Raw genomic sequence first — 24,021 nt, forward strand, 5'->3', positions numbered from 1 at the left:
TCTAAAATAAATAAATAGAAACATTTTTAAAAAGTCATTAAAATGATGAATCAGATCATATCCCTTTCCTTCTCAAAACACACTCTGATGGCTTCTTGCTGCATTTAGAACAAGCTTCTACTTCTTTCTGTGGCCTATAAGGCCCTTCACAACCTGATTGTAGCACCTGCCCCCTTCTCCTCTGTTGCCTTCTGCTAGCCACACTGGCCTGCCCTATTTCAGCTCATTCCTGCTTCTAGGTCCTGGCTCTGTCAAAATGGCTCATTCTGTCCTTCTTTTTTTAAATTTATTTTTATTTTAGTTATTTATTTACCTACTGAAAGAGAGAGAGAGAGAGAGAGAGAGCAAACAGGGGAGGGGCAGAGAGAGAGAGGGAGAAAGAATCTTAAGCTGTCTCCAAACCCAGCACAGAGCCTGAAGTAGGGCTCAATCTCACAAGTCTAGTGTCTGACTTCAGCTCAGGTCATGATCTTGTGGTTCATGAGTTCCAGCCCCACATCAGGCTCTGTGCTGACAGCTCAAAACCTGGAGCCTACTTCGGATTCTGTGTGTCTCTCTCTCTTCCCTTCCCTCTGCTCACATTCTCTCTCTCTCTCTCTCTCTCTCTCTCTCAAAAATAAACATTAAAAATTTTTTTTGAAAAAAACTTATAATGAACTGAAAATGATCAATATTACCCTAAAGAGAAAATATGTCCTTAGAAACATATCTACATAATTTTTCAAACGCTTCCAGGTCATTAAAGAGAGATGTTGACTTTTTGTTCTCTGACCCCGAAATTGGGAGTGACAACACCTTATTGATGCTTCTGTGCAGTAAGGTCCTTTTGCCTTCTCCAAAGATTGGATAGAACCAAAGATTAGAAACCCATGGCACTAACTATTGTGTCTAAAAGACAGCTTGCCTCCCCCCTTTCTCTGTTAGGGTAATCGTGAGAATCCAGGGAGAGGCTGTGTCTGAAAGTACTATGTAAACCGTTCAGCAGAGCACAGCTGAGATACTGTGATCAAGGTTCTGGCTTGGTCTGACTCAGAACTGAATCCAGTCCTCTAACACCCCTTGACAGGGTCAATAAACCACACTAAATTTGGGTATTGAAATATTATTTTTTTCCTTAAAGCATGGTAATCTGTCAAATGTTAAAATTTAAAAATAGTATGACATTTCAATACATAAATCTTATTATTTTCTGCTCTGAGTGAAGCACTGGTAAGAGCTTTTGTTATTATATAAACATTCCTTCAGTTAGGAAAGTAGAAACTTATTTAAAATATGACATGAAATAAAATGTGTTAAATACCTACTGCAATGCATTTGTATTCTAATGGAGACACGATCATTTACATTTCCACTGAGTACATTATTATATTTTGTATGAGTATACATTATATTATATTAAATTATACTATTATGCTACTGCTTTATATTTAGCAATGATAATAAAGACAGGCACTTATACACACAGAACATTTTAAAATCTGTTTCTTGTGAATATTCCACTGTGTCAGGCTATTTAACATACAGACTAAAAGATTTACTAACTGATTTTGGGGCTCCTGGGTGGCTCAGTCAGTTAAGCATCCGACTTTGGCTCAGGTCATTATCTCACAGTTTGTGAGTTCGAGCCCTGCATTGGGCTCTGTGCTGACAGCTCAGAGCCTGGAACCTGCTTCGGATTCTGGGTCTCCTTCTCTCTCTCTGCCCCTCCCCTGTTGACACTCTGTCTGTCTCTCTCAAAAATAATAAAATAAACATTAAAATAAATTTTTAAAAAAAATTTATAATAAATTATAATGAAATAAATGATTTCATATACTGTTTTCCTCTGAAAGTTCCTTGTATGTGCTATCATAACATTTTAAGGGGGAAAATAAAGAAAAAAGGATATTCCTTCAAAATTTTATCCTGCCTATTTTACATTTTTAAAAAGTTATTTATTTATTTATTTTGAGAGAAAGAGAGAGAGAGAGACAGAGAGAGAGAGAAAGTACAGCAGGGGCAGAAAGGGAGGGACAGAGAGAGAAAATCCCAAGCAGGCTCTGCAATGTCAGCCCAGAGCCGGATGCAGGACTCAGACTCACAAACCATGAGATTATAACCTAAGTAGAAATCAGGAGTCAGACACTCAACCAACTGAGCCACCCAGGAACCCCATGCCTATGTCACTTTTGAAACAGCCAACATGTTGCCAGAGATGCCTTTTTTTTTTTTTTAATGTTTATTTACTTTTGAGACAGAGACAGAGCATGAATGGGGGAAGGGCAGAGAGAGAGGGAGACATAGAATCTGAAACAGGATCTGAGATGTCAGCACAGAGCCTGATGCGGGGCTCTCATGAACCATGAGATCATGACCTGAGCCAAAGTTGGACACTTAACCAGCTGAGCCACCCAGGTGCCCCCGAGATGTGTCTTAAGTGACTCTTTACCTGTTAGCCCACACGGGAGGCTGAATGGAGGCAGAAGCTAAGAGCTCATTCCCAGCTGAGAGGAGGAGAGAATATTGGCAGGACCTGGCTCTGTCTCCCCGTCCCCCCACCGCCCTCTCAGCAGCCTTTTCTTTCTCTCTTTGGCCTCTTTCTGTGGATACTGGGAAGATGTGTTATCCTGGAAATTTCTAGCCCTAGAAGGAGATGTTAGGAATGTGAACTGGTTTTGGAATGAAATAATGTGGGTCTTGAAAATAAAGGAAATTCTAAAAGTAAACACCAGTTTTTAAATAACTTTTAATATCATCTCTCATCTTTGTAGAGGCCACAAAGTTTCTATGTGGCTTTTTCTCTGAACAAAACTTTTAGAAGCACACACACACACATAAAGAAAAATATTTGTAAAAGTTTAATTCTACCTAATTTTGTCCTTCTGGTTTGGTAAAGTGGAGATGAGACCCTTAAAATACCAATGGTAGCAAAAGCACTGGTCTCAAATGTGTAGAAAATTCCTCTCCTTCCATTCTGACTTAAAATAACAGAGAAATTATAATTATGCAGGAGTGTGTGTGTGTGTATAATTGTATAGACATATATATGTGATATGTTTTTCATTTAAAATCTGTGTAGTCACCTTAAAATACTGGCCTTAGTGCATTAACTTACAAAACAAATGTGTTTTGAAATGAGGAAACCATTAAGGTTGACAATGTATGGTAGGTTTTTGTGATACTTAGTTAAGGGCACATGTGTTTAGCATATGACACAGACATTAGAATCAAAGCTCCTATGTTTCAAAACATATCAAAAGCCGTCCCTGATGTCTTGCACCTTTGTGGTGCCCTCTAGCTTTTTTCCAAGTGGAAGAATTCCATATGACATCAGTGGGTATAGTACTTCTATATACAATTACTTTGAATTGCATCCAAATTTTGACAAGCACTTCTGAAAGATTTCTAAAATTCTTACAGAAACTACACTTCCCAGCAGATAGTAGATATAGTTTTAAAATCTACTTTTGAGACACATGAGGAAGAAGAACTGACAATTTGTTTTCTTGCTAAATGGGACGTGCTCATCTAGTGCCCAGTTCCCTGGAACCTGACTTGTTTGTTGATGGGGAAGGCAAGCTCAAAGATCTTACTTAATGCGGCCTGGACCCCTATAGATGAGAAGGACCCTTCATGATTTGGGGACAATCATTATGTGAATCTCTTCTCCCTTGGAGAAGCCCAGATAAATCTTTGCTCCTGTATTTTCACTTGCAAAGGCTCATGAGGTTCATGTCACCCATGGGCTGATTTGCTGTCATCTCTGAGTGCAAGAGTTTGTTCTTGGCCTCCTAGAAGAGAAATACAAGGAGCAGCTCTCCTGAGCCCCACAAGGGTGCGTGCATTCTGCCATGCACCTCTCTCGGCTCTTTCAGTCGCTCCCTTCTGTGTGCTACTCATCAGAGAGGAAGCCAATGCTTCTCTAAAGCTCTGAAGAGAAGCAAGCTCAGGCCGGTTCTTACACAGAGAAAATCTAACCTGAATCTTAGGGTGTTCAAGGGACCTCTTAACTATCAAGTGGTTGGAATAAAATCTGTGGGCAGAGAACACATGTTGGGTAGTTGTTGCTATTATTTCGGTATACTACATAAATATATATTATATACTACCTAAATATTTCTAGAATATCATGGCATTGTAAACTATTCCCTTATTTTATAGGTGAGGAAAACAAGAACTAGAAAAGTTGGGCAACTTTCCCCTTTACAATACAGTTTTGATACTACATGGTGTTCATGTGTAAGAGAGAGCCTATGGGTATGGATGGATGAATGAAATCTAAGTGGATGGATAAATCAGAACAGAGAGAATGACTCACCCTAACCTACAGATGCTTCATCTTCAAAGCCGTCTATCTGCCAGATATCTCGGCATCAGTTACTGTACAGTTAGACCGTTTCTCTTTCCATCCTTGCTTTTCCGTCATCAGAACTTAAATTATGTAAACATTAAAGGGAAGCATAAACCCGAACCCAAAAGAGTTAAACATTTTTCCAAAGACTTAAATGTTTGAATAATGTAAAAACATGCTTTATTTGACAAAAGTGACCCATAGTTATAAATTAAAATGCAAGTCGCTGTGAAATTCCACCGAGTATCATTATTCTAAAAATGTTCCCAGCACTTGAATTGCCCCTCTGTTCTCTGCAATGGCTTGCATATGTGGACACCACCAACAGGCAGTGGCAGAACAGAGGAGCGATTCACACAGAGATGCAGTAGGAATTTGCAGACTCCATTGGTGGACATGGACTGGACAAGAAACTCCACTTTGAACAGTATCTGACAAGGAGGGCTGGCCTTGGATCCAGGCTTACCGACAGTGAAGTTAAGGGTCTGTGACTCCAAGTTGGAGGGGAAGAAAGCTACCTCCCATAAAATGACTGCAAAATTGTGACAGGCAGGACAATCGGCTCGAAAAACGAGACTAATTAAAGCCAGGGCCATAGCGAGTTGAAATGCCAAGCAATTTGACCTTTAGATTTCAAAAGAGGTCACATTCAAGACCAGGGAAACGCGACGAGGTGACTTTTCAAGGTTATTCCCCAATTCAGTTCCATATGCATGTTCTCGAAAATCAGAAGTGTATGCCGGCCTGTCTTGTGACTTCAGGGTTCCTTCATCTCTCCCTGCTGTTTTCCTGGCTCTGCATTTCTCTCCCCAGCAGCACATACATCCTTTTCCTTCCACCCTGGGGACACACACTGAATCCTCTTAACATAAGCCACCCAACCCACCATCAACACACTTTTATTTTCAATCATGCAGACTAGAGGAGCGCTCCCCCAAGTGGGAAATTGTATTGAAAATCAGTACAAGAGAGCCTTCTCTTCTCTCTGTCTTTAGAGACAATATCAGCATTTTTATTTTCAAGGTTCCTAACTCAGCTAAATGAGAAAGACTCTCTCTCTCTCCAATGAGATTCTTGGCACAGGGGAATCATTTGCTCATCTTTGATGAGTTGATTTTTGAGAAAAGGAAGATCCTCTCTGGATCCTAAAGCAAGTTGTTAAATTATCATGGACTTTGAGAAACTGCCACTTTGGGGGTGAATATTAAAGTTCTAAGAGAGAAATGAATTGGAAGAATTGAAATTAGTTTAAATATTTTTAAATTTAAAGCTAGGAAGATATGATAAAGGAAATGCTATCATGATTTTCAAGCACCTTCTTAATTATTTTTAAGCACTTGTTTTCAAGCACCTTCTTAATTATTTTCACCTCTGATCATTATGCTGGTAATTGTTACTACCTCCCTTCTCACATAAAAGGGCATCAGTGAGAAGTGACTTAGTGGCATGACAATGGCCCGTCAATAATCAATACACATCATTAATATCAGGTTGTCTATTCATAAGCTTAGAGTAAGGCCTCAAAAATTTCCATTGATAGCCTGGCAACCACAAAGGAGGTAGTACCGTCACTAAACCAGTACCAATGTTCATTACATAATCTGCTCCAGAGTGGTGCTTGTGTATGTGGTAGTTGGAGCCTTAGTAGGTATATCTTAATTTTATTTAAAACCCAGAAAGGAAAAATACAGTAAGCAGTTGCTAATCATTGCTTTGACTTATGCCTTAATTTTTTTAAAGTTTATTAATTTTGAGAGACAGAGAGAGAGTGAGCTGGAGAAGGGCAGAGAGAGAGAGAGAGAGAGAGAGAGAGAGAGAGAGAGAGAATCCCAAGCAGGCTCCACGCTATCAGTGCAGAACCTAACTCAAGGCTTGATCTCATGAGCCAAACCATGAGATCAGGACCTGAGCCAAAATTGAATCAGCTGCTCAACCAACTGAGCCACCCAGGCACTCCAGACGTATGCCTGATTTAAAAACTCAATCATTCCCTGGTTTCATCATTTAGGGGAATCCTGAGTACTATCCCTTGGAAAACGTTTGAGAAGAGAATTCCTTCTGTAGGGAATTCAGTTTGCTTTTCATTGTACCCCAGGTAGAAAAGCATGAAATTCCTTTCAGAACAACTGTAACCAGCCTCCACCATCCTCTCAAAGAATGACAGACACCCAAGTGGCACAGCCAGGAGAAAGGCAGTGATTAAAGCCTTGTCTGTGTGTATGGTGGGGGAGGGGGAAAGTCTAACTGGGCTGCTTTGTCTGAAAGAGAACTATCTTCTCAAGTATTATGCTTAAAGTTTATAAAATATAGAAGGTATAATAGAATGTTTCCTTTTCACCGCTCCGCTTGAAACCTCTGTTACTTACTAGCTGCGCCACCTCAGCAAGCCATTTAATTTCCCTGAGACTTAGCTTCCTCAACTGTGGTTTGAGAAATTAGTGGAATAATGTCTAGAAAACATTTTAATAAACTGTAACACACTAAAGTAGTAGTAGTAGTCATAGTATGTGTTACTCTGCCAAATCACATGGAAAATAAGAATTGTGTAGGTAGAAGATCTGGAATGAGACTGGGTAAACATTTGGGGGAAGCCACAAAACTGAGCAATGGCAATGGTGGGGAAATGAAGTGGGAGGCCTTAGACAGCTAGGTACCTGTGCAGGTTGTGTGGGCCTGTCAGGGATCCAGACATGAGGATGCTTTCTTTCTTCTCCTTGAGAGAGTGTGATTGAGTATAGGAAGCAACTTTCTCCAGCCACAGAGCCATGTCTTTGCATTTAATGGCAGTTGGAATAAAGTCTATGGAGACATTAGTATATTGCATCCAGCTCCAGCCAACACCAAGATGGGAGCTTGGCTCTGGAGTTAGACCTGGGTTTGAACAGCTGCTGGCAGTATGGTTTTGGGCAAATCATGTATTCTTATCTGAAAGTCTCAGTTTCCTTGATCTATAAAACAAAGTAACCTGATGTTGATAGCATCGGATAAGATGATGAATGACAAGTACCGGCCACACAATACATTTAATAAATGCTTATTATTATTGATTTTATTATTAATCATGATAATTTTAATTTTAATCTGGGAATTTTAATTCCCAGAGCAAAGGGAAATGAGGAAAAGAATGAAGGTGATATGTGTTCGGTTTCTTTTTCTTTCTTTTAAAAAGTTAAATTTGCGGGGGCACCTGGGTGGCTCAGTCAGTTAAGTATCCGACTTCGGCTCCGGTCATGATCTCACGGTTGGTGGGTTCAAGCGCCACATCGGGCTCTGTGCTGACAGCCAGTGCAGAGCCTGGATCCTGTTTCCAATTCTGTGTCTCCCTCTCTCTCTGACCCTCTCCTGCTCATATGCTGTCTCTCTCTCACTCTCAGAAATAAATAAAACATTAAAAAAAAAAGTTAAATTTGTGATATTAATCAGTGAATGATTTTCAACCACTCAGCAAGGTTATGGTCTAGGTAAAACCTTCACTGAATCATTTGTTAAGTTACATATGCAAGTACTGAAGGTAGTTAGTTCTAAACTTGGCCATTTCCTGTGAAAATGGAAGGAGTATCTTGAGTCTAGAATTCCCTTTGTAGGCCAAGAGGAAACTCTGGGCCATCTAAATAGTTTTGATTTGTTTGTTTTGTTTTGTTGAGGAAGGGTAGGGGAAGAGCTTAGGCTACGTGGTCTTATGAAATTGATGGGTATAGTTAAAAATGGCAACTCCAGAATTTGCCTGTTTATTATCTCCTAATGCAAGGGCTCCCTCTGCAGGTTCTAATAACTCTCAGATCCTGCACGTCCTGCTGTGCGAGTACCTGTTGTAATTCCTTTTATTTGTGATTGTCTCACCATCCACTGACAATAAAACTGCATGTCTGAAAATGTCAGGTCTGAAAGTGGTACTTCTTAGGTGCCACTTTTGCTGCACTGTGGCAGATGGACTGCTATCAAACGGTGAAGTGGGTCTTAACCCATGGTCTTCTTGTATGCATTCACCCAGTGTTGTGGCCTCATATGGGCACATGGCCCATGGAGCAAAAGACATAATACGTTTTCAAGACCCCACCATAGTAGAGAGACACTGTCTCTATGTGGATCACAAGTTCATTAAGTGATATTCCCACCTATTGAAAAGTATAGTGCAGAAACACCAAGAACAACCCTAACACCATGTTACAGACCAACTCTAACATCTGCAGAATATGTTAAGATAAGACTTGGTTTGAAGACTATCTGTATATCAGATGCATATATCACATTATATGTAGCTAGGTCAAAAGGTTACAAAAGATGATTTTGATAGGTAAAGCATAGCTATAGGTCAACAGTTATATGCATGAAGATGGACAGCCTGTTTGAGGCAAACACTGAAGCATCACAGGTATTGTGGGAATCATACTCTCAGAGTTCATTGGCCAAGGTTCAAGGATAGAGAGAGCAATAAGGTGTCTACAAGGTCTACACTCAGCCTGCAGGGACTCCTACATGATGAGAGGGAGCTGAGTAAGAAAGAGAATGAGTAGCAGTAATGACCATGTACAAGACTGGCCTAAAGTATACTCACAACTTATTTCACCTGTTTTCCCCCTTGCTTTCCCAACTGGTCTGTGTGTGTGTGTGTGTGTGTGTGTGTGTGTGTGTGTGTGTATGATTAATACTAATTGAGAAGGAAGTTCTAAATAAAACCATCACCAAAAAAAAAAAAAAAATACCATGAATTAAACTGTAGAGGGTTGAATTCTTTCTTAAAAGAAATATTTACTCAATAAAAACAAAATCTCTTACCTTGCCTCCATATACTTAATTTTTAAAAGTTATATACCATTTGGGACATGCCAAGAATGCATCAAAGACATGTATGCTCTAATGATACTGAATCCGCTTGTGTGCTTTTACCCTTTGCCCATCTTTCTGTCTTTAAAATCTTGTATTCTTGTCCTCATTAAAGGTGAATATCACAGCAACCTTTCCTGACCTTCACAGGTCAGATTTTTATCAGATATTGTTCATAGATTTAAAAAATACTATTAAAAGCATTTTATTCTGAAAATTATCAAGCACATACAGAAGTAGAAAGGCTAGTAAAATGAACTCCCATTTGTCTGTCTCATTTCAACCATTATCAGTATGTGGCCAATCTTCTATTATCCTCTCCCCCTCTCCCGCTGCGTTACTCTGAAGCCAATCCCAAACATCTCCCATATAAAGGTTTAGCATTTGTATCTCAGATATAAAAGCTCCTTTTAAAAACACAATTGTAGTACCATTAGCAAACCTTAAACATTAATAATTTCTTAGTATCATTGAATATCCAGTGTTCAAATTTACCAGTGTGTCTTACAAATTTGTTGCAGTTGGTTTGTTTGAATTGGGATCGAAATGACGTCCACACATTGCATTTGATTGAGACACTTCTTAAATCTCTTCTAATCAAAAGTTAGTCATCCTTTGTTTTTTCTTTGGGCTTTCTGTGTAGATGAGTTCTTTGTCCTTGAGGGTCTTGTCCTAGCTATTCTTTTCTTAAATTTTTTAATGTTTATTTTTGAGAAAGAGGGAGAGAGAGAGAGAGCAGGGGAGGGGCAGAGAGAGAGGGAGACATAGAATCCGAAGCAGGCTCCAGGCTCTGAGCTGTCAGCACAGAGCCTGATGCAGGGCTTGAACTCATGGACCATGAGATCATGTCCTGAGCCAAAGTTGGATGCTTAATTCACTGAGCCATCCAGTCGCACTTTGTCCACTCTATTCTTATGATGTTACATGTTTCTACATCTTTAGGTTGCATAGAAACATCCTCTGGTTCTATATCTTCAGATTTAGAGACTTGCTCAGATACAGGTTCTGTTTTTCTTAGCAGAATGCTTCCCAGGTGGGGCTGTATACTTCTCAACACACAGTAGGCTGCGGCCGGATGTTTTCCAACCTCACCACGGAAGGGCAGAGGTGAATAGAAACACAAGAGAGGGAGTCATTGTATCTTGGGTGGGGTTGACAGTAACAAGGCAAAGAAGACAATTATTTTTGATAAAACATTGAATGATTTTGGGTAAAATCTACTGAACTGTGTTTACCTGGGTTCTGTTTTGCTGGAGGATGTCAAATGCAGCACGTGTGAGTCAGGTACAGCTGCTGACCATCCCTCAGTGAACTCACAGATACTGCCTCTAAGGGTACATCAGAGATACTCAAGAAAGGAGAGACAGTATCGTGTGATACAGGACATGTTCATGTCCTCTACTTGGAGCTCCTGATGATAGGAGAGATCATTTAAGCTGGGAGAACCTGGGGGTCATTAAAAGTTGGGGGTCAGAGGAGAGAGGTGTTAGAGAATTAGTACCTGTGGTCACAAAAGCAGCTAAGAACTAAGTGGAAGAGATGGAGACAGGAGACAAGAATCATAAAAGTGGCCTGCAAGCAAAAGGAAAATAGGTAATTATGAAAATAGAGATTAAAAAGAATCAAGTCGGTAATAAAATCACGTTTAAATGTTTCCCAATTCTTTTAAGGCCTTGTTTTCCCTAGAAGTATTTTAGGATTTATACATAGAAAGTAAAGTTAAATAAGGATGGGCTGTTTTGCTAGATTGAAAAATGTCATCATTTCTTATAATCCATGATCTTTACACTGTTGAAATCTATAAGCTGTTTAGCTCCTAACAGAACATGGATGAAAATGGACCTGGAACAAAATCTTGGGCGATTTACCTTCAAAGCCTGGCTTGGTTTCTGTCTTTTTTTCTTTATAATTTCACTGAGGCATATTTTACTGTATCACAGAACTCACCCATTCCAAGTGTATTTTTCAGTGATTTTTAAAGTACATTAAGCGAGTTGTCTGGCCTCACCATCAATGAGCTTTAGACAATTTTCTTCCCCTCAATAAAATCTCTTATGCCCATTTACAGTTAATCCTCTCCTCGTTCCTATTTCTGGTCGCAGGCAATTACAGATTTGCTTTCTATCTCTACGGATTTGCCTTCTCTGGACATTTCACACAAATGGAATTAAGCAATGTGTGGTCTCATGTATCTGGCTTCTTTTACTGAGAATAATGTTTTTGAGGTTCATCCGTGTTGTAGCATGTAGTGGTAGTTCCTCCCTTTTTATCGTGGAATAGACCGCACTTTGTCGATCCCTTTATCAGTTGATGGGCATTTGGGTTGTTTCTAGTTTTTAGCTATTATGAACAATTCTGCTAAGAGCGTTCATATGGAAGTCTTTGTGTGGACATATGTTTTCATTTCCCTTGGATGCAGGAGTGAAATTACTAGATCATACGGTAAATTGATGCTGAACTTTTTAAGAAGCTACCAAACTGTTTTCCAAAGTGGCTGTGCCAGCAATTTATGAGGATTCCTCCTCTTCCATGTCCTCCTACTCCTGCTTCTCAATAGCTGTGCAGCCGGGGCTAACTTTAATTTCCTCATTAATACGAGCTGCAATGAGGGGCACCTGGGTGGCTCAGTTGGTCAGGCATTTGACTTCAGCTCAGCTCCTGATCTCATGATTCGTGGGTTCGAGCCCCGCATCGGGCTCTGTGCTGACAGCTCAGAGTCCGGAGCCTGCTTTGGATTCTGTGTCTCCCTCTCTCTCTGCTCCTTCCCTGCTCACACTCTGTCTCTCTGGCTCTCTCAAAAATAAATAAACATTAAATTTTTTAAAAAGATAAAAGCTGCAATAAGGAGTTGACATTTCCCAAGTACCTACTCAGCTAGACATTATAACAGACACAGTCACTTTCTATGTCTCACTTCTCCGTCATTCCCATGAAATGTAAGTATGAATTTCTGTGTATCTGATGAATTTACTGAGGTTCAGAGAAGTTAGGTGAGTTAGTCATCGCTGAGATACAGAGTTGTTGCGAGCACTAAATAACATCACTCAGCATATGTGAACATGCAGACCACAGTGCTGGGTACATAGAAGGTGCTTGATGAAGAGATTTTTATTTCTCTGCTTCTTCCTATGATTCACATCTCACATGGGGCTAGCCACAGGGCCGACCTACCCTAATCAGGCCCCACCACTTTTCTGGGCTAGTTGCCTGTTCTAAAATGCTTTGAGCACTCTGAAAAGCCTTTATAGAACTTGTCCTGCGGCCGCAACTGCTCTTAGGGCAGAAGTATCACAAAGTTCATCCATAACCCCAAGAAGCTTCATCTCTATTGTGTGAAACAACAGGAGCAGCTAGTTTAGGATGGGGCTCTATCTTTCAGTCATTTCTTTTTCTTCTAGTCTCTTCTTTCTCTCTCCACTTACAATGGTGGCACTTCTTTCAATTCCGGAGAGGGGAGCTCTGAAAAAAGTACCTAGTATGTTGTCAAGAAGTTAACTGATTTGGTCGCTTTGAAGTGGACCCATATCAATTGGCTGGAAGATTGCACAAATGGCAATAAGAAGTGACAACAAAGGGCGATAACACTCCCTTTGTCAAGAATAGGAAAGTGATCTGCTTAGAAAAGGCCCCAATTAATATCTCAGCCAAATTCAAGGGTTTGGGTTTTAAAATATATTTTCCTATAGGAAAGTTCATATGAAATACGACATTTTATATAAAATGTATCATATAAATTTTCTTTTTAATCAGTAACCTGTCTTTCATTGTGCCTTTTCAGGGAGAGCCTGGTGTCAGAGGCCCCCCAGGACCCTCTGGGCCTCGGGGCATAGGAACCCAGGGGCCAAAGGTGAGTCTTAAAGTCTGTGCTCTGGGTGAAGGTCAGGTACCACTCGTGCCAACCAAGTCAACATGAACTTCATAGCAAGTGTTTATTTTAGCGTTGACTCATTTTTTCTTGAGTGCTGATGAAAAGTCTTACTTTCTCATATTATGTGAGCTTTCAGTAAAATAGATCATTTAAGTTTATAAAGCCGTTTATTTCCCCCAAAGAAATTAGGCAGTGTCTCTTAAGAAAGTAGTTGCAAAATGCTCAGAATACTTCCAGGTTTCTTAAAGGCTGTGCCATCCTGAAGAAGCATATCTTTACCTTGGTCAGAGCTGCCTCAGCTGGCCTTTTAACAGAACACCCGCGAATCTATCTATTGTGACATATGTAGGTAGTCCACCCTGTCAGGGCCTCAGTGCAAGGGTCCAGATTTATTGTCTCCATGGAAGGTGAGAGAAACTGCCTCTGGATCCCTTTGGTTTCATTCCTATTTTTCTTTTGCCATCTCCATTTTGGTGATTATCCATCTTTCATTCTCTTAATCAAGTGTTTTTCAGTGAGGGAGTTCTTGCCCTCCCGCTCTGCCACAGGGAGACATTTGGCAACGTCTGCAATCATTTTTGGGTGTCACAACCAGGGAACGGGTGCCACTGGCAGCTAGTGTGCTGCTAAACATCGTACTGTACACAGAATCGCACCCGTCGCAAAGAATTAGCCAGCTCAAAATGGCAATAATTCAGAGGCTGAGAAGCCCTGTTTTAGTTGTTGATTCACATGCTCAACAAACAATTTTTTGATTCGTTCAAAAACTAACATAAAGAGGTTTCAGGCATGTTCATAGGGGAAACAGGTGTCAACAATGAGCCTCCCATAACAAATGCAAATTTCAAACACGTATATTCATGCCAAGCTGCACAGAGATGAATTAGAGCCCCATTATCAGAGAGGAAAGAGAAAAGGCTTTATGAGTCAAAGATTTTACCGAGGATCCCAGAATTACCAAGATTCTTAGTTTATCCTTCGTTGTCCATCAACTTCATTTTGGCAGTAGGCAATTTCTTAACTCTATGGATCACTTGATATGGATGAAGATATATGCAAGATGTTAGTAGGTGTTATCACTGAGTGGTGGAAAGAGGGGTCTATTTTTCCTTCTTCACTGTTGTCTTTATTTCTGTTTTTAATTAGTTTTTTTTTCCAAATGAGCAGGTGTTCCTCTTACAATCAGAAAAAAAGCAGAAAATAAAAAAAGACTGACTTACCCAGTAACTTATATTAATCCAGGATTGCTCAAAGCTTGTTCCGTCGAATGTTAATTTGGGAACTTCTGAAATAAGCAAAGTTAAACTAATCTCTCTATTGTGCCACTTTTTAGAGGCTTTCATATATTTATATAGACATACCTTGGAGACATTGAGGGTTCATTTCCATACCACCATAATAAAGTAAATACCATAATAAAGAGAGTCAAGTGAGCTTTTTGTTTTCCAGTGCATATAAAACCATTATATTCTAACCTATGAAGGGTGCAATAGCATTATGTCTAAAAAAGACCAATGAATATACTTTAATTAAAAATGCTTTAGTGCTAAAAAGCTAACCATCATCTGAGCTTCAGTGAGTTGTAATCATTTTGCTGGTCGAAGGTCTTCCTTCCTTGTCGACAGTTGCTGGCAGACGAAGGTGGCTGTTGCTGGAAGCTGTGGTGGCTGTGGCAACATCATAAAATAAGACAACAGTGAAGTTTGCTGCATGGATTGACTTTTCCTTTCACAAACGATTTCTTTGTAGCACGCGTTAGATAGCATTTTACCCAGAATAGATCTTCTTCCAAAATTGGAGTCATCCTCTCAAATGCTGTCACTGCTTTTCCAACTAAGTTTATGTGATATTCTAAATTTTTTGTTTTCATTTCAGTAATTCTTCAGATTTCTTACAACAAAATGTATTTTTTTTAAATGTTTATTTATTTTGAGAGAGAGAGAGAGAGCAAGCAGGGGAGGTGCAGCAAGAGAGGGAGAGAGAGAATCCCTAAAAGCTCTGCATCATCAGCTCAGAGCCTGACTCAGGCCTCAAACTTAAGAACCTGGAGACCATGGCCTAAGCTGAAGTCAGATGCTTAACTGACTGAGCCACCCAGGTGCCCTGCAAAATGTATTTCTTTTTTTTTTTTTTAATGTTTATTTATTTTTGAGAGAGACAGACAGGGCATGAGTAGAGGAGGGGCAGAGAGAGAGACAGAGACACAGAATCTGAAGCAGGCTCCAGGCTCTAAGACTGATGTGGGCTTGAACCCATCAATCGTGAGATCATGAGCTAAGCTGAAGTCAGACGCTTAACAAACTGAGCCACCAAGGTGCGCTTGTATTTCTTAAATAAGACTTGAAAGTCAAAGTTATGCCCTCATCCGTGGGCTGCAGAACAGATACTGTGTTAGCAGGCATGAATACAACACTATTCTCGTTGTCTATCTCCATCAGGAGCTCTCGGGTGACCATGTGCACTGTCAATATTTTGAAAGGAATCTTTTTTTTTTTTTTTTTTGGAGCAGTAAATCTCAACAGTAGGTTTAAAATATTCAGTAAACCATGTTGTAAACAGATGTCATCCAGGCACTATTGTTCTCCTTATAGAGCATAAGCCAAGTAGACTTAGCATAATTCTTAAGAGCCCTAGGATTTTTGAAATGGTAAATGATCACTGGCTTCAATTTCAAGTCACAAGCTACATCAGCCCCTAATATTCTCAGGGAATAGGAAAGCCTGAGGAGAGGGAGAGAGACAGGGGCATGTCCCCATTGGTGGAGTAGTCAGAACACAGGCAACATTGATGGATTAAGTTAAGTTCGCTGTCTTATACAGGTGTGGTTCATGGTGTGTTGCCCCCCGCCCCCAGCCAATCACGCTAGTAACATCAAAGATCACTGATCAGGGGCACCTGGATGGCTGAGTCGGTAAAGCCTCTCACTCGATTTCAGCTCAGGTCATGAGTTCATGGTCCTGAGATCTAGCCCTGTGTTGGGCTCTGCACTGGGTGTGGAGCCTGCTTAAGATTCTTTCTCCCTCTCTCTCTCTGCCCCTTGCTTATGCATATGCTCTCTCTCCCTCTCTGTGTCTCATTTATATACACGTATGTGCACTCTCTCTCTCAGAAAATAAATAGAATTTCTTAATAAGAAGGAGATAGCATAGATCCTGCTTGGGATTCTCTCTCTGCCCCTCCCCCACTTGTCTTCTCTCTCTCTTTCTCTCTCTCTCAAAATAAAAAACTTTTTAAAAAAGATCACTGATCAGAGATCACCATGACAAATATAATAATAATGAAAAAGTTTGAAATATTGCGAGAATTACCAAAACATGACAAAGAGACAGGATGTCAGCAAATGCTATTGGAGAAATGGCACCGATAGACTTGCCTGACACAGGGTTGCCACAAACCTTCAATCTGTAAAAGATGCAGGATCTGGGAAGTGCAGGAGCGAAGCACGATAAAACAAGGTACGCCTGTATGCGGTAGGGATCTCCAAGGAGAGGCACAGACCATGGTACAGAACATTTTCCAATCTCATTTGACCTCAGAACGCTTTCCCCCAAGAAACATGGGGTTAACTTGTGCAGTAGAATACACATCCTGGGCAAAGCTACACGTTTTGTTTCATCTGCAGATTTTCTTAAAAATTTGATACTGATCCACTGAATCTTTAACGGCAACCCTGGCGAATAGCACTCCGTGGTGAAATGGAACAACACACTGGAGGCTACACAGAATGATGTGTGAGCGGTGTTCACACCCCTGGCGTTCTAGGGGTGGGTGGTGGGTTCAGCCAGAGGAGCCAAGCACACAAGGCAACTGGGACAGCACTCGGCTTAGGTCAAGCAGCCCCGCCTTGCCCTCTTTACTTTTATTGGATTATGTGTCAGATTCTCAGAAAGGATTCTATGGCTTAAATTTTTGGGAAAACACTGCTTTATAAAAAATATGATATAACTTATGGGGTGTGCAGATGCAGGTCCTGAGCGAACTCAAGTAAGAAGGAAGACAAGAGCAGGGATACATGGTTTCTTCCTAAATCTTCTCATACTCCTCTTCCATCTCTCTTCATCTTCCAACAGGGAGCTATTGGACAGAAAGGCCTGCCTGGCCCCCCTGGCCCCCCTGGCTACGGATTACAAGGAATTAAAGTAAGTGGATGTGATTGCAGGAGAGTCATCTCTCAATTCACCAGAACGATGAGAAAAGAGGTTGTGGATAATATAAAACATGACTATAATGAAATGAATCTAACATAAGCCTGGCAGTTAAAATCACCTCCAGTACTTACAGACACAATCCAGAAGTGTACAAACGGTGTGAGTACATTAGTCTTCATGAACGCTAGACACGACACAAACTGCTTGGTGAAACATTTAGCTGTTACAGTAGGTTTGTTGTTCTTGCCGTTCTCCGAGCTGAGTGGAGAATTGATGCCCAGCCGTGTGCCCTCTCTCTCTCTCTTCCCTTCCTCACCTGTATCTTCCATTCTTAGCCCCAGGTTTCTTAGTCTTAACTCACAGTGGGACTGCCTGGGGAGCTTTATGAATAATACTGACAACATACCCCAGAAGAATGAAATCTGAATCTCTGGGGGTAGTGCTTGAACACTGTGGGTTTAAAGGCCCCCCGCAGGTGATGATTCTCCTGAGCATTTGGGGTGACAGCCACGGCTCTCAGCCCCAAGTCTGTGTTACTGGAATCCGCAGCCACCTGTGTTCTGCTGTTTTTCTGCCTCAGCAACAATAAGCCTATCCAGCAAGGTGAAACTCCCAGGGCGCACCATGTCTCAGGAGACAAAATTTGGCATCTAAAAGTTGCTATGTAATTTCAAACAATTTCCCCTTCTACATCTCATATGCTGATTTATTGATTTTTAATTTGTATTCTTTACTGGCTCATCCACATTTCATTTCCTCTCCCGCAAAAAACTATTGTTTTTACCACAGTTCAGCTTCAAAACTGAGTAACTCATCCTCTGCAGGGTTGGTATTGACTCTTAAAAACTGGAAATATTCAAAATAAACTCTTTTTCAAATAGGATTTCTTGGGATGCCTGGGTGGCTCAACTGGTTAAACATCCGGCTCTTGGTTTCAGCTCAGTTTTTGATGCCAGAGTTGTGGGATTCAGCCCCACATCAGGCTCTGTGCCGGGCGTGGAGCCTGCTTATGATTCTCTCTTCCTCTCCCTCTGCCCATTCCCTGCTGGGGTGCCCTCTATCTCTATCTCTCTCTCTCAAAAGAAAAAAAAGCAACAAAACAAAAACAGAAAACAAATAGAATTTCTTAGTAAGTAGGAGACAGTGGGAGCTTAAGATAATAACTGTGAAATCCAGTATTGAGAACATAAACCGCCTGCTCCTGTGGAGAGTGAGGTTTCTCAAAAGCAAAACTCACTGAATCTGTGTTAAACCTTTCTATCTATCTCCCGACGTCTAGGGCTTCCACTGCACGTCTTTTAAATAACAGTTGCTCATCTGTGCGGCTGAGTATCTAAGGGAAGGCCTGACGGTTAACATGTTGCTGATATTGTACCAGCACTGGAAAATACAGTAAAAAACTGCTTCCTTGTAAACAGTATCATTCTCGTACGTAAAATTCTGCAGCTAAATGATAATAACGCTCTATAGATACCTTTGCACGAGTTTGTTTAACCAATAAACCCATGTTTAGTCACTGGTCACTATTTCCACCAATAGGAGCTCCGTTCACATGTGCTGTTAGTACCTTCCTGCCACCGTGTTAAGTCTGGTGCCAGTTTTTCTTTTTTATTATCCAGGAAATACTTCCTTATTCAACAAGGAGTGCCCGGGGTTGCGCTTAGTCCTCATTAACCCTACTGAGGTGCCCTGCCTTTCTCGCCACTTGTCTTTTATTACGCCCTCCAGGTTACGCCATGTTCAAAGTCCATCTTGAGTGAAACTCTGGTGTGAAGCCTACTACCATAGGGAAAGAACCAAAATTAAAACTGTCACATACCCAGTGCTGGCAGAAATGAGATAAACTCTGAGGGCTGTGGCCTGATAATACTTGGCAGTGAGCCCTGACCAAGGCGGCCTCGTAAAGCCTCTCTAGACATACTGGATTGCCTGGCGTCCAGTTGACAGCAGGGCAGGCCTTTTATACTCAGCACTTCTGCCTCATTTTCTTGACCCTGGGTTGTACCATCATTGTAAAAGGGAGGGACCTGAAAAGTTGGTGGTGTTCCTGAGTCATTTTAAGGCTACGTGGTGAGTGAAACATCATTTCTTATGTTCATTCGTTGACCTATTTCCACCTCTTTCTAAAACCCATTTGAATTAGTTAAACTCACTTTTGTTGGCAAGTCTTTGATGGAAGCCCTTGTTGCTGTTAATCTTTTTTTTTTTTAATATTTTATTTATTTTTGAGAGAGATAGAGACAGCATGAGCAGGGGAGGGTCAGAGAGAGAGGGAGATACAGAATCTGAAGCAGGCTCCAGGCTCTGAGCTGTCTGTCAGCACAGAGCCCGATGTGGGGCTCGAACCCATGAAATGTGAGATCATGACCTGAGCTGAAGTCGGACGCTCAACCGACTGAGCCACCTAGGCACCCCTGTTGCTGTTAATCTTTAACATCTATGTATGATCTATGCCCATCTCTCATACTGTCCCAACCACAGGGAAAATAGGGATTGGGTTACAACCACAGAAGTGTTTTGTTCCAGCACCCATCTAAGTTTGTTGCTAAAAATTTTTTTGAGTTTATTTATTTATTTTGAGAGAGAGAGAGGGAGAAAGAGAGAAAAAGAGAGAGTGCAGAGGAGGGGCAGAGAGAGAGAGAGAGGACAGAGAGAATCCCAAGCTGGCTATGTGCAGAGCCCAATGTGGGGCTCAATATCAGGAACCATGAGACTTGAGCCGAAATCCAGAGTCAGATGCTTAACTGACTGAGCCACCCAGAGGACCCTGTTGCTAGAATATTGTGTCTCAGGCAGTCACTCATCAACCAAACAACCAACCAACCAATCAACCAACCAACCAACCAACCAACCAATATTGACTGAGCACCATCTGTGTGAAGCAAATAACTTAAGTGCAATAAAAATGATGACTGAAAAGACATAAATTTAGTCTTCATAGAGTTTATAGGCTATAAAATAATCACACTCTGAGCTCCAGAGAGTATGGAGTCATGGCACATGGAATAAATTGGGCTTATAGTAGTACACAGTAACAAGTTTAGTCTTAATCCTAAGAGTAATTGAAAGTCAGGAAAGGATGACATGACCAGACCACTATTAGCAAAGACTCACTCTGTCTACCATCTGTAGGCTAGATGTGCATGACTATAAGTACTGTGGGCACTCCCCTTCCCATAACCCTCTGTGTATTCTCCTGATTTTCCATATGAAAGAGTGTGACCTTTTGGTAACCCTCTCTTCCTGCCTCTCCTGACACTCTGGAACCATATAGGGCTGTTGCCATGGCAGCCTTGGTCCTGGGAAACATGAAAACCTGATGGGCTCACTCCCCGTGGGCACCAGGGCAGCCTTCTGCCATTTCTCTGCAGTCTCCACTGTGACTCAGCTGGCTCTGCATTGCAGAGAACCTCTGGCTCCTTCAGGGACTTCAGTGCTTTCTCTCAACTACAAATGTCTATTGATTGAATGAATGAATATGGGCCTGTGGCTTCTTGGCCTTGGTCTTTCAGGTTCATGGCATAGGCCAGGAGGTTATGTGATCCCACCACCTTGTCCCACTGTGAACACTGACCATTTCCCTGGATATGGACTATAGAAATGCCAGTAATCCTCCAGATTAAGTCAGGAGGGAGAAGAAATGGGGCGGGGTTTCAAGGGATTCCTTGATGTGTCAACCATCCATTATAGGGGCCAGGAGGGATGTAGTGAGAGGGTGGGGCAGTTTCCCTCTCTCCACCTTTGTTGAAGTAAGTTCCAGTGTCCTGATCCGCCCAGATATTCCTATAGTGCCTTTTCTCAGAGGATCAACAGTAAGATTCCTAGTGGCCCTCCTTGACCTCAGGAGTTTCTGAGGTAGATTTGTGGACTGAGGTCTGCTACAATTCCTGCTGTACATAAACCCTTTACTCCTTAAAAAATGTGCTTCCATGGCACTGACTTCCATGCTGCATTTTGGCCTAAACATGACTGATCTGACCCTGGCTGAGGGAACTCTCCGTGCAGTGAGGCTGTGACAAAGGATGGACTGATATTTAGGCCCAGCCAGCATGAAAAATAGCCTCCATGTCATGGGGAATCTGGTGAATGTTATCTGGCAGAAATCCCAGTATCTCCAAAGCTGGTAAATAGTGATGACTGGAGTGGTCATGTGGTCATAGAGTTAAAAGATTAACCTCCAAGACAACTGGGGCCCAGAAATGGAGGGAAACTCCATCCAGCTGACCTCCCCCCTCTATCTATAGTCTGACCTCAAAGCATGCTGGGAAAAAAATGAGCTTGAGAGGAAGCTACGCAGATCTTGGACTGAATTGTGCTAGTTGTGTAAGCTAGGATAAATCCTTAAGCCTCAGCTTCTTCATCTCTAAAATGGAGATAAGAGCCTATTTTACAAGCATTGTGAAGACAAAATTGCACAAAGGGCCCAGCACACAGTAGTGAGTACTCAACCAGAGCTTGGGCTGCAGAGTCAACAAATTTGAATCATGGCTTCCTGAGTTCTGCAACCTGGCCTCAGTTTTCACATCCGAACAATGGAGATAATAATAGTACAATTGCTAAAATTGTCATGAGAAAGAGATGAAGTTAAATGAGACTGAATGTGTTAACACATTTAACACAGGGCTCAGCACATGGTTATATAGGCAGCAAATATTTACAGTTACTCACATTATTATTCCTTCCCTGCTTCCCTCTCTTTCCACTAGTCCCTTTTCTATTCTCAAGGATGAAGGTGCAGAATTCTGGCACCCAAATGATTTAATGCCCTATGACATAAAATCTTGGTCGTGTGAGTTAGCATAGGCCTGGCTCCAGGGCTAAAGAAATCCCAAAAGGAATAATGGCTCAAACATGGTAGAGTTTTTTGCTCACATAACAGGCCAAGGTAGGTGTTCCTTTTCGATGAGCAATTTTCTCTCATTTAGAATTTCATAGAACCTCATCTACCATTTGTGCTTCCTCGTGCTGAGCCTCTTTACCACTTATTCCCAGCAGGCATATCGGGACAGTGTGAAAGAGGCGCACTTGCTTCTTTAAAGTCTTGGTCAGGTGTTGACACCCATTACCTCTGCCCCCATTATACTGGCTAGAATTAGTGTCGTGGAAAGGCAGTCCAGCTCTGCGCCCAGGAAGGAGAACTACAGGTTTGGCGAAGAGCTGGCATTTACGCCACACATAATTTAACCCATTTCTAGGAAGATGGCAAACTTGCAGTGATTTGTTGTTCTTAAGTATAGCGGTGCTTCCAGAAGCAAACACAAGATAAGAGTGGTCTCCATGGCAACTTCCAGAATGGCTCATCACTATCCTGATACTGTGGGACTCCGTTACCTGGGCTTACAAAGACTGGGTTTGGCTTCATCATTCCTTTTATCCTTACTTGAAAAGAAAACCTCGGAGCCTTGATATCTTCTTACCTATTTCACACAGCCTCAGGAGCAACCGGGGATGATTCAGAAATTTGTCTTGAGAAGACAGGCTGAGTACCAGCCACAGAGCGGCAGGAGGCTTGGAGTTTGGGGGGACCAAGAGAGGAACAGGAAATGCTCATTCCTGTCTGTGACAAAGGCCAGGTGAGAGGACAAGAACCACCTGGAACCTGGTAGTGTGGCTGGAGTTCAAAGTCTAGGGAGAGCATCAGAGAGGGAGGCAGACCTAGAATGAAAAGGACGCCAGCAATTGGGCTCATGTGGAGAATGAGGGAAGGGTCAGTGTCCTAAGTGATTACTCAGGATGCTGATAGCAGCTGAGACCAGCATGGGTATGGTGGTGGGCAGTCTGCTCAGCTTTCAGGGCCCAGCAGGGGGACAGCCAGGAAGAAAATGGCTTCTCCCTCCAGAGCTCTCTGATGAGAAATTCAGAGTAGAACCCCGACCTTTGTAGGATTCTTGGTTCAATGTTTAGGATTAATGTCATTTCTTAGGTAGATTTTTGTTTGTTTCAGCTGCATCAAAGTAATGGTGGTTTTATGAACTCCAAGCCCCTTTTAAATGCAGCAAGTGTTTTTGCCACTTTCTGGGATCCTTTCACCAGAAAAGCTAAAGTTTTAAAGAATGTGACATACATGCTATGGCGGACCTCTCACATAGAGCCCGCAGCCTTCTGTTTGGCTCCTCCCTATGACCTGATCACTTTCAAAGTGTTTCCACATTCCATTTGACTAGATTTTTGGTTACAGTGGACCTGTATGGACAATTACCCCCACTCAAAGGCCCAATAGAAATGATTTGTTTGTTGAAACTGACTTAAGGGGGAAAAAGTCAGGGTATACACCAAGTTGCAAATACCTGCAGAAAGGTTAAGAGGCATGGACATTAGGAAGATTTCCTAGTCTTCTAAACTCATAACGATGTGTATGATAGTGTTAATAGGACTAAAAGAGAAATATATGCACACACGTTTTAATACAATGACGTTCTGGTGTTTCAACCTAAAGTTTTCGTTGTCCTTCGTGACTACAAGCAAAGAACAGAATCAAAACCAAAACACTGACTAGCCCTGGCAATAGTACAATCACTACATTCAACCTGAACACAGCTTAAAAATTAAACTGAAACAATAAGGAATGTAGTTAACACATAACATAGATGGTATGTGTGCTACTGTCACAAACCATCTTTGAATTAGCTTCTGATACTTTTCCCATATCGTGATTTTCTAATTCCCACCATGGTTCCTCACATAGAAAGGAGTCATCAGAACTACATGACGGCTACCTTAAAATAGGTCAGTATTTTGGGATTACACTTGCCAAAGTGCCTCTTGTGGGAAGGGCTATGGCTAAAAGTTGATCCTGATAATCAAAATCCACAAACCTAGTTTTCAGGAATCAAAGGCATCCTTTTATACCT

At 41.5% G+C, this 24,021-nt stretch overlaps 1 protein-coding gene across 1 annotated transcript in view; it reads left to right on the plus strand.

The window, feature by feature from the left end:
- COL28A1 (collagen type XXVIII alpha 1 chain) overlaps positions 1–24,021 on the plus strand; it is a 170,543-nt gene that overhangs the window by 95,244 nt on the left and 51,278 nt on the right. Inside the window, 2 exon segments of the mRNA XM_077765326.1 lie at positions 12,933–13,001; positions 17,093–17,161. Coding sequence (XP_077621452.1) covers positions 12,933–13,001; positions 17,093–17,161 — 138 coding nt within the window.

The sequence above is a fragment of the Crocuta crocuta genome, unplaced genomic scaffold, assembly GCF_008692635.1.
Source record: "Crocuta crocuta isolate KB4526 unplaced genomic scaffold, BGI_CrCroc_1.0 scaffold14, whole genome shotgun sequence".
Lineage (NCBI taxonomy): Eukaryota > Metazoa > Chordata > Mammalia > Carnivora > Hyaenidae > Crocuta > Crocuta crocuta.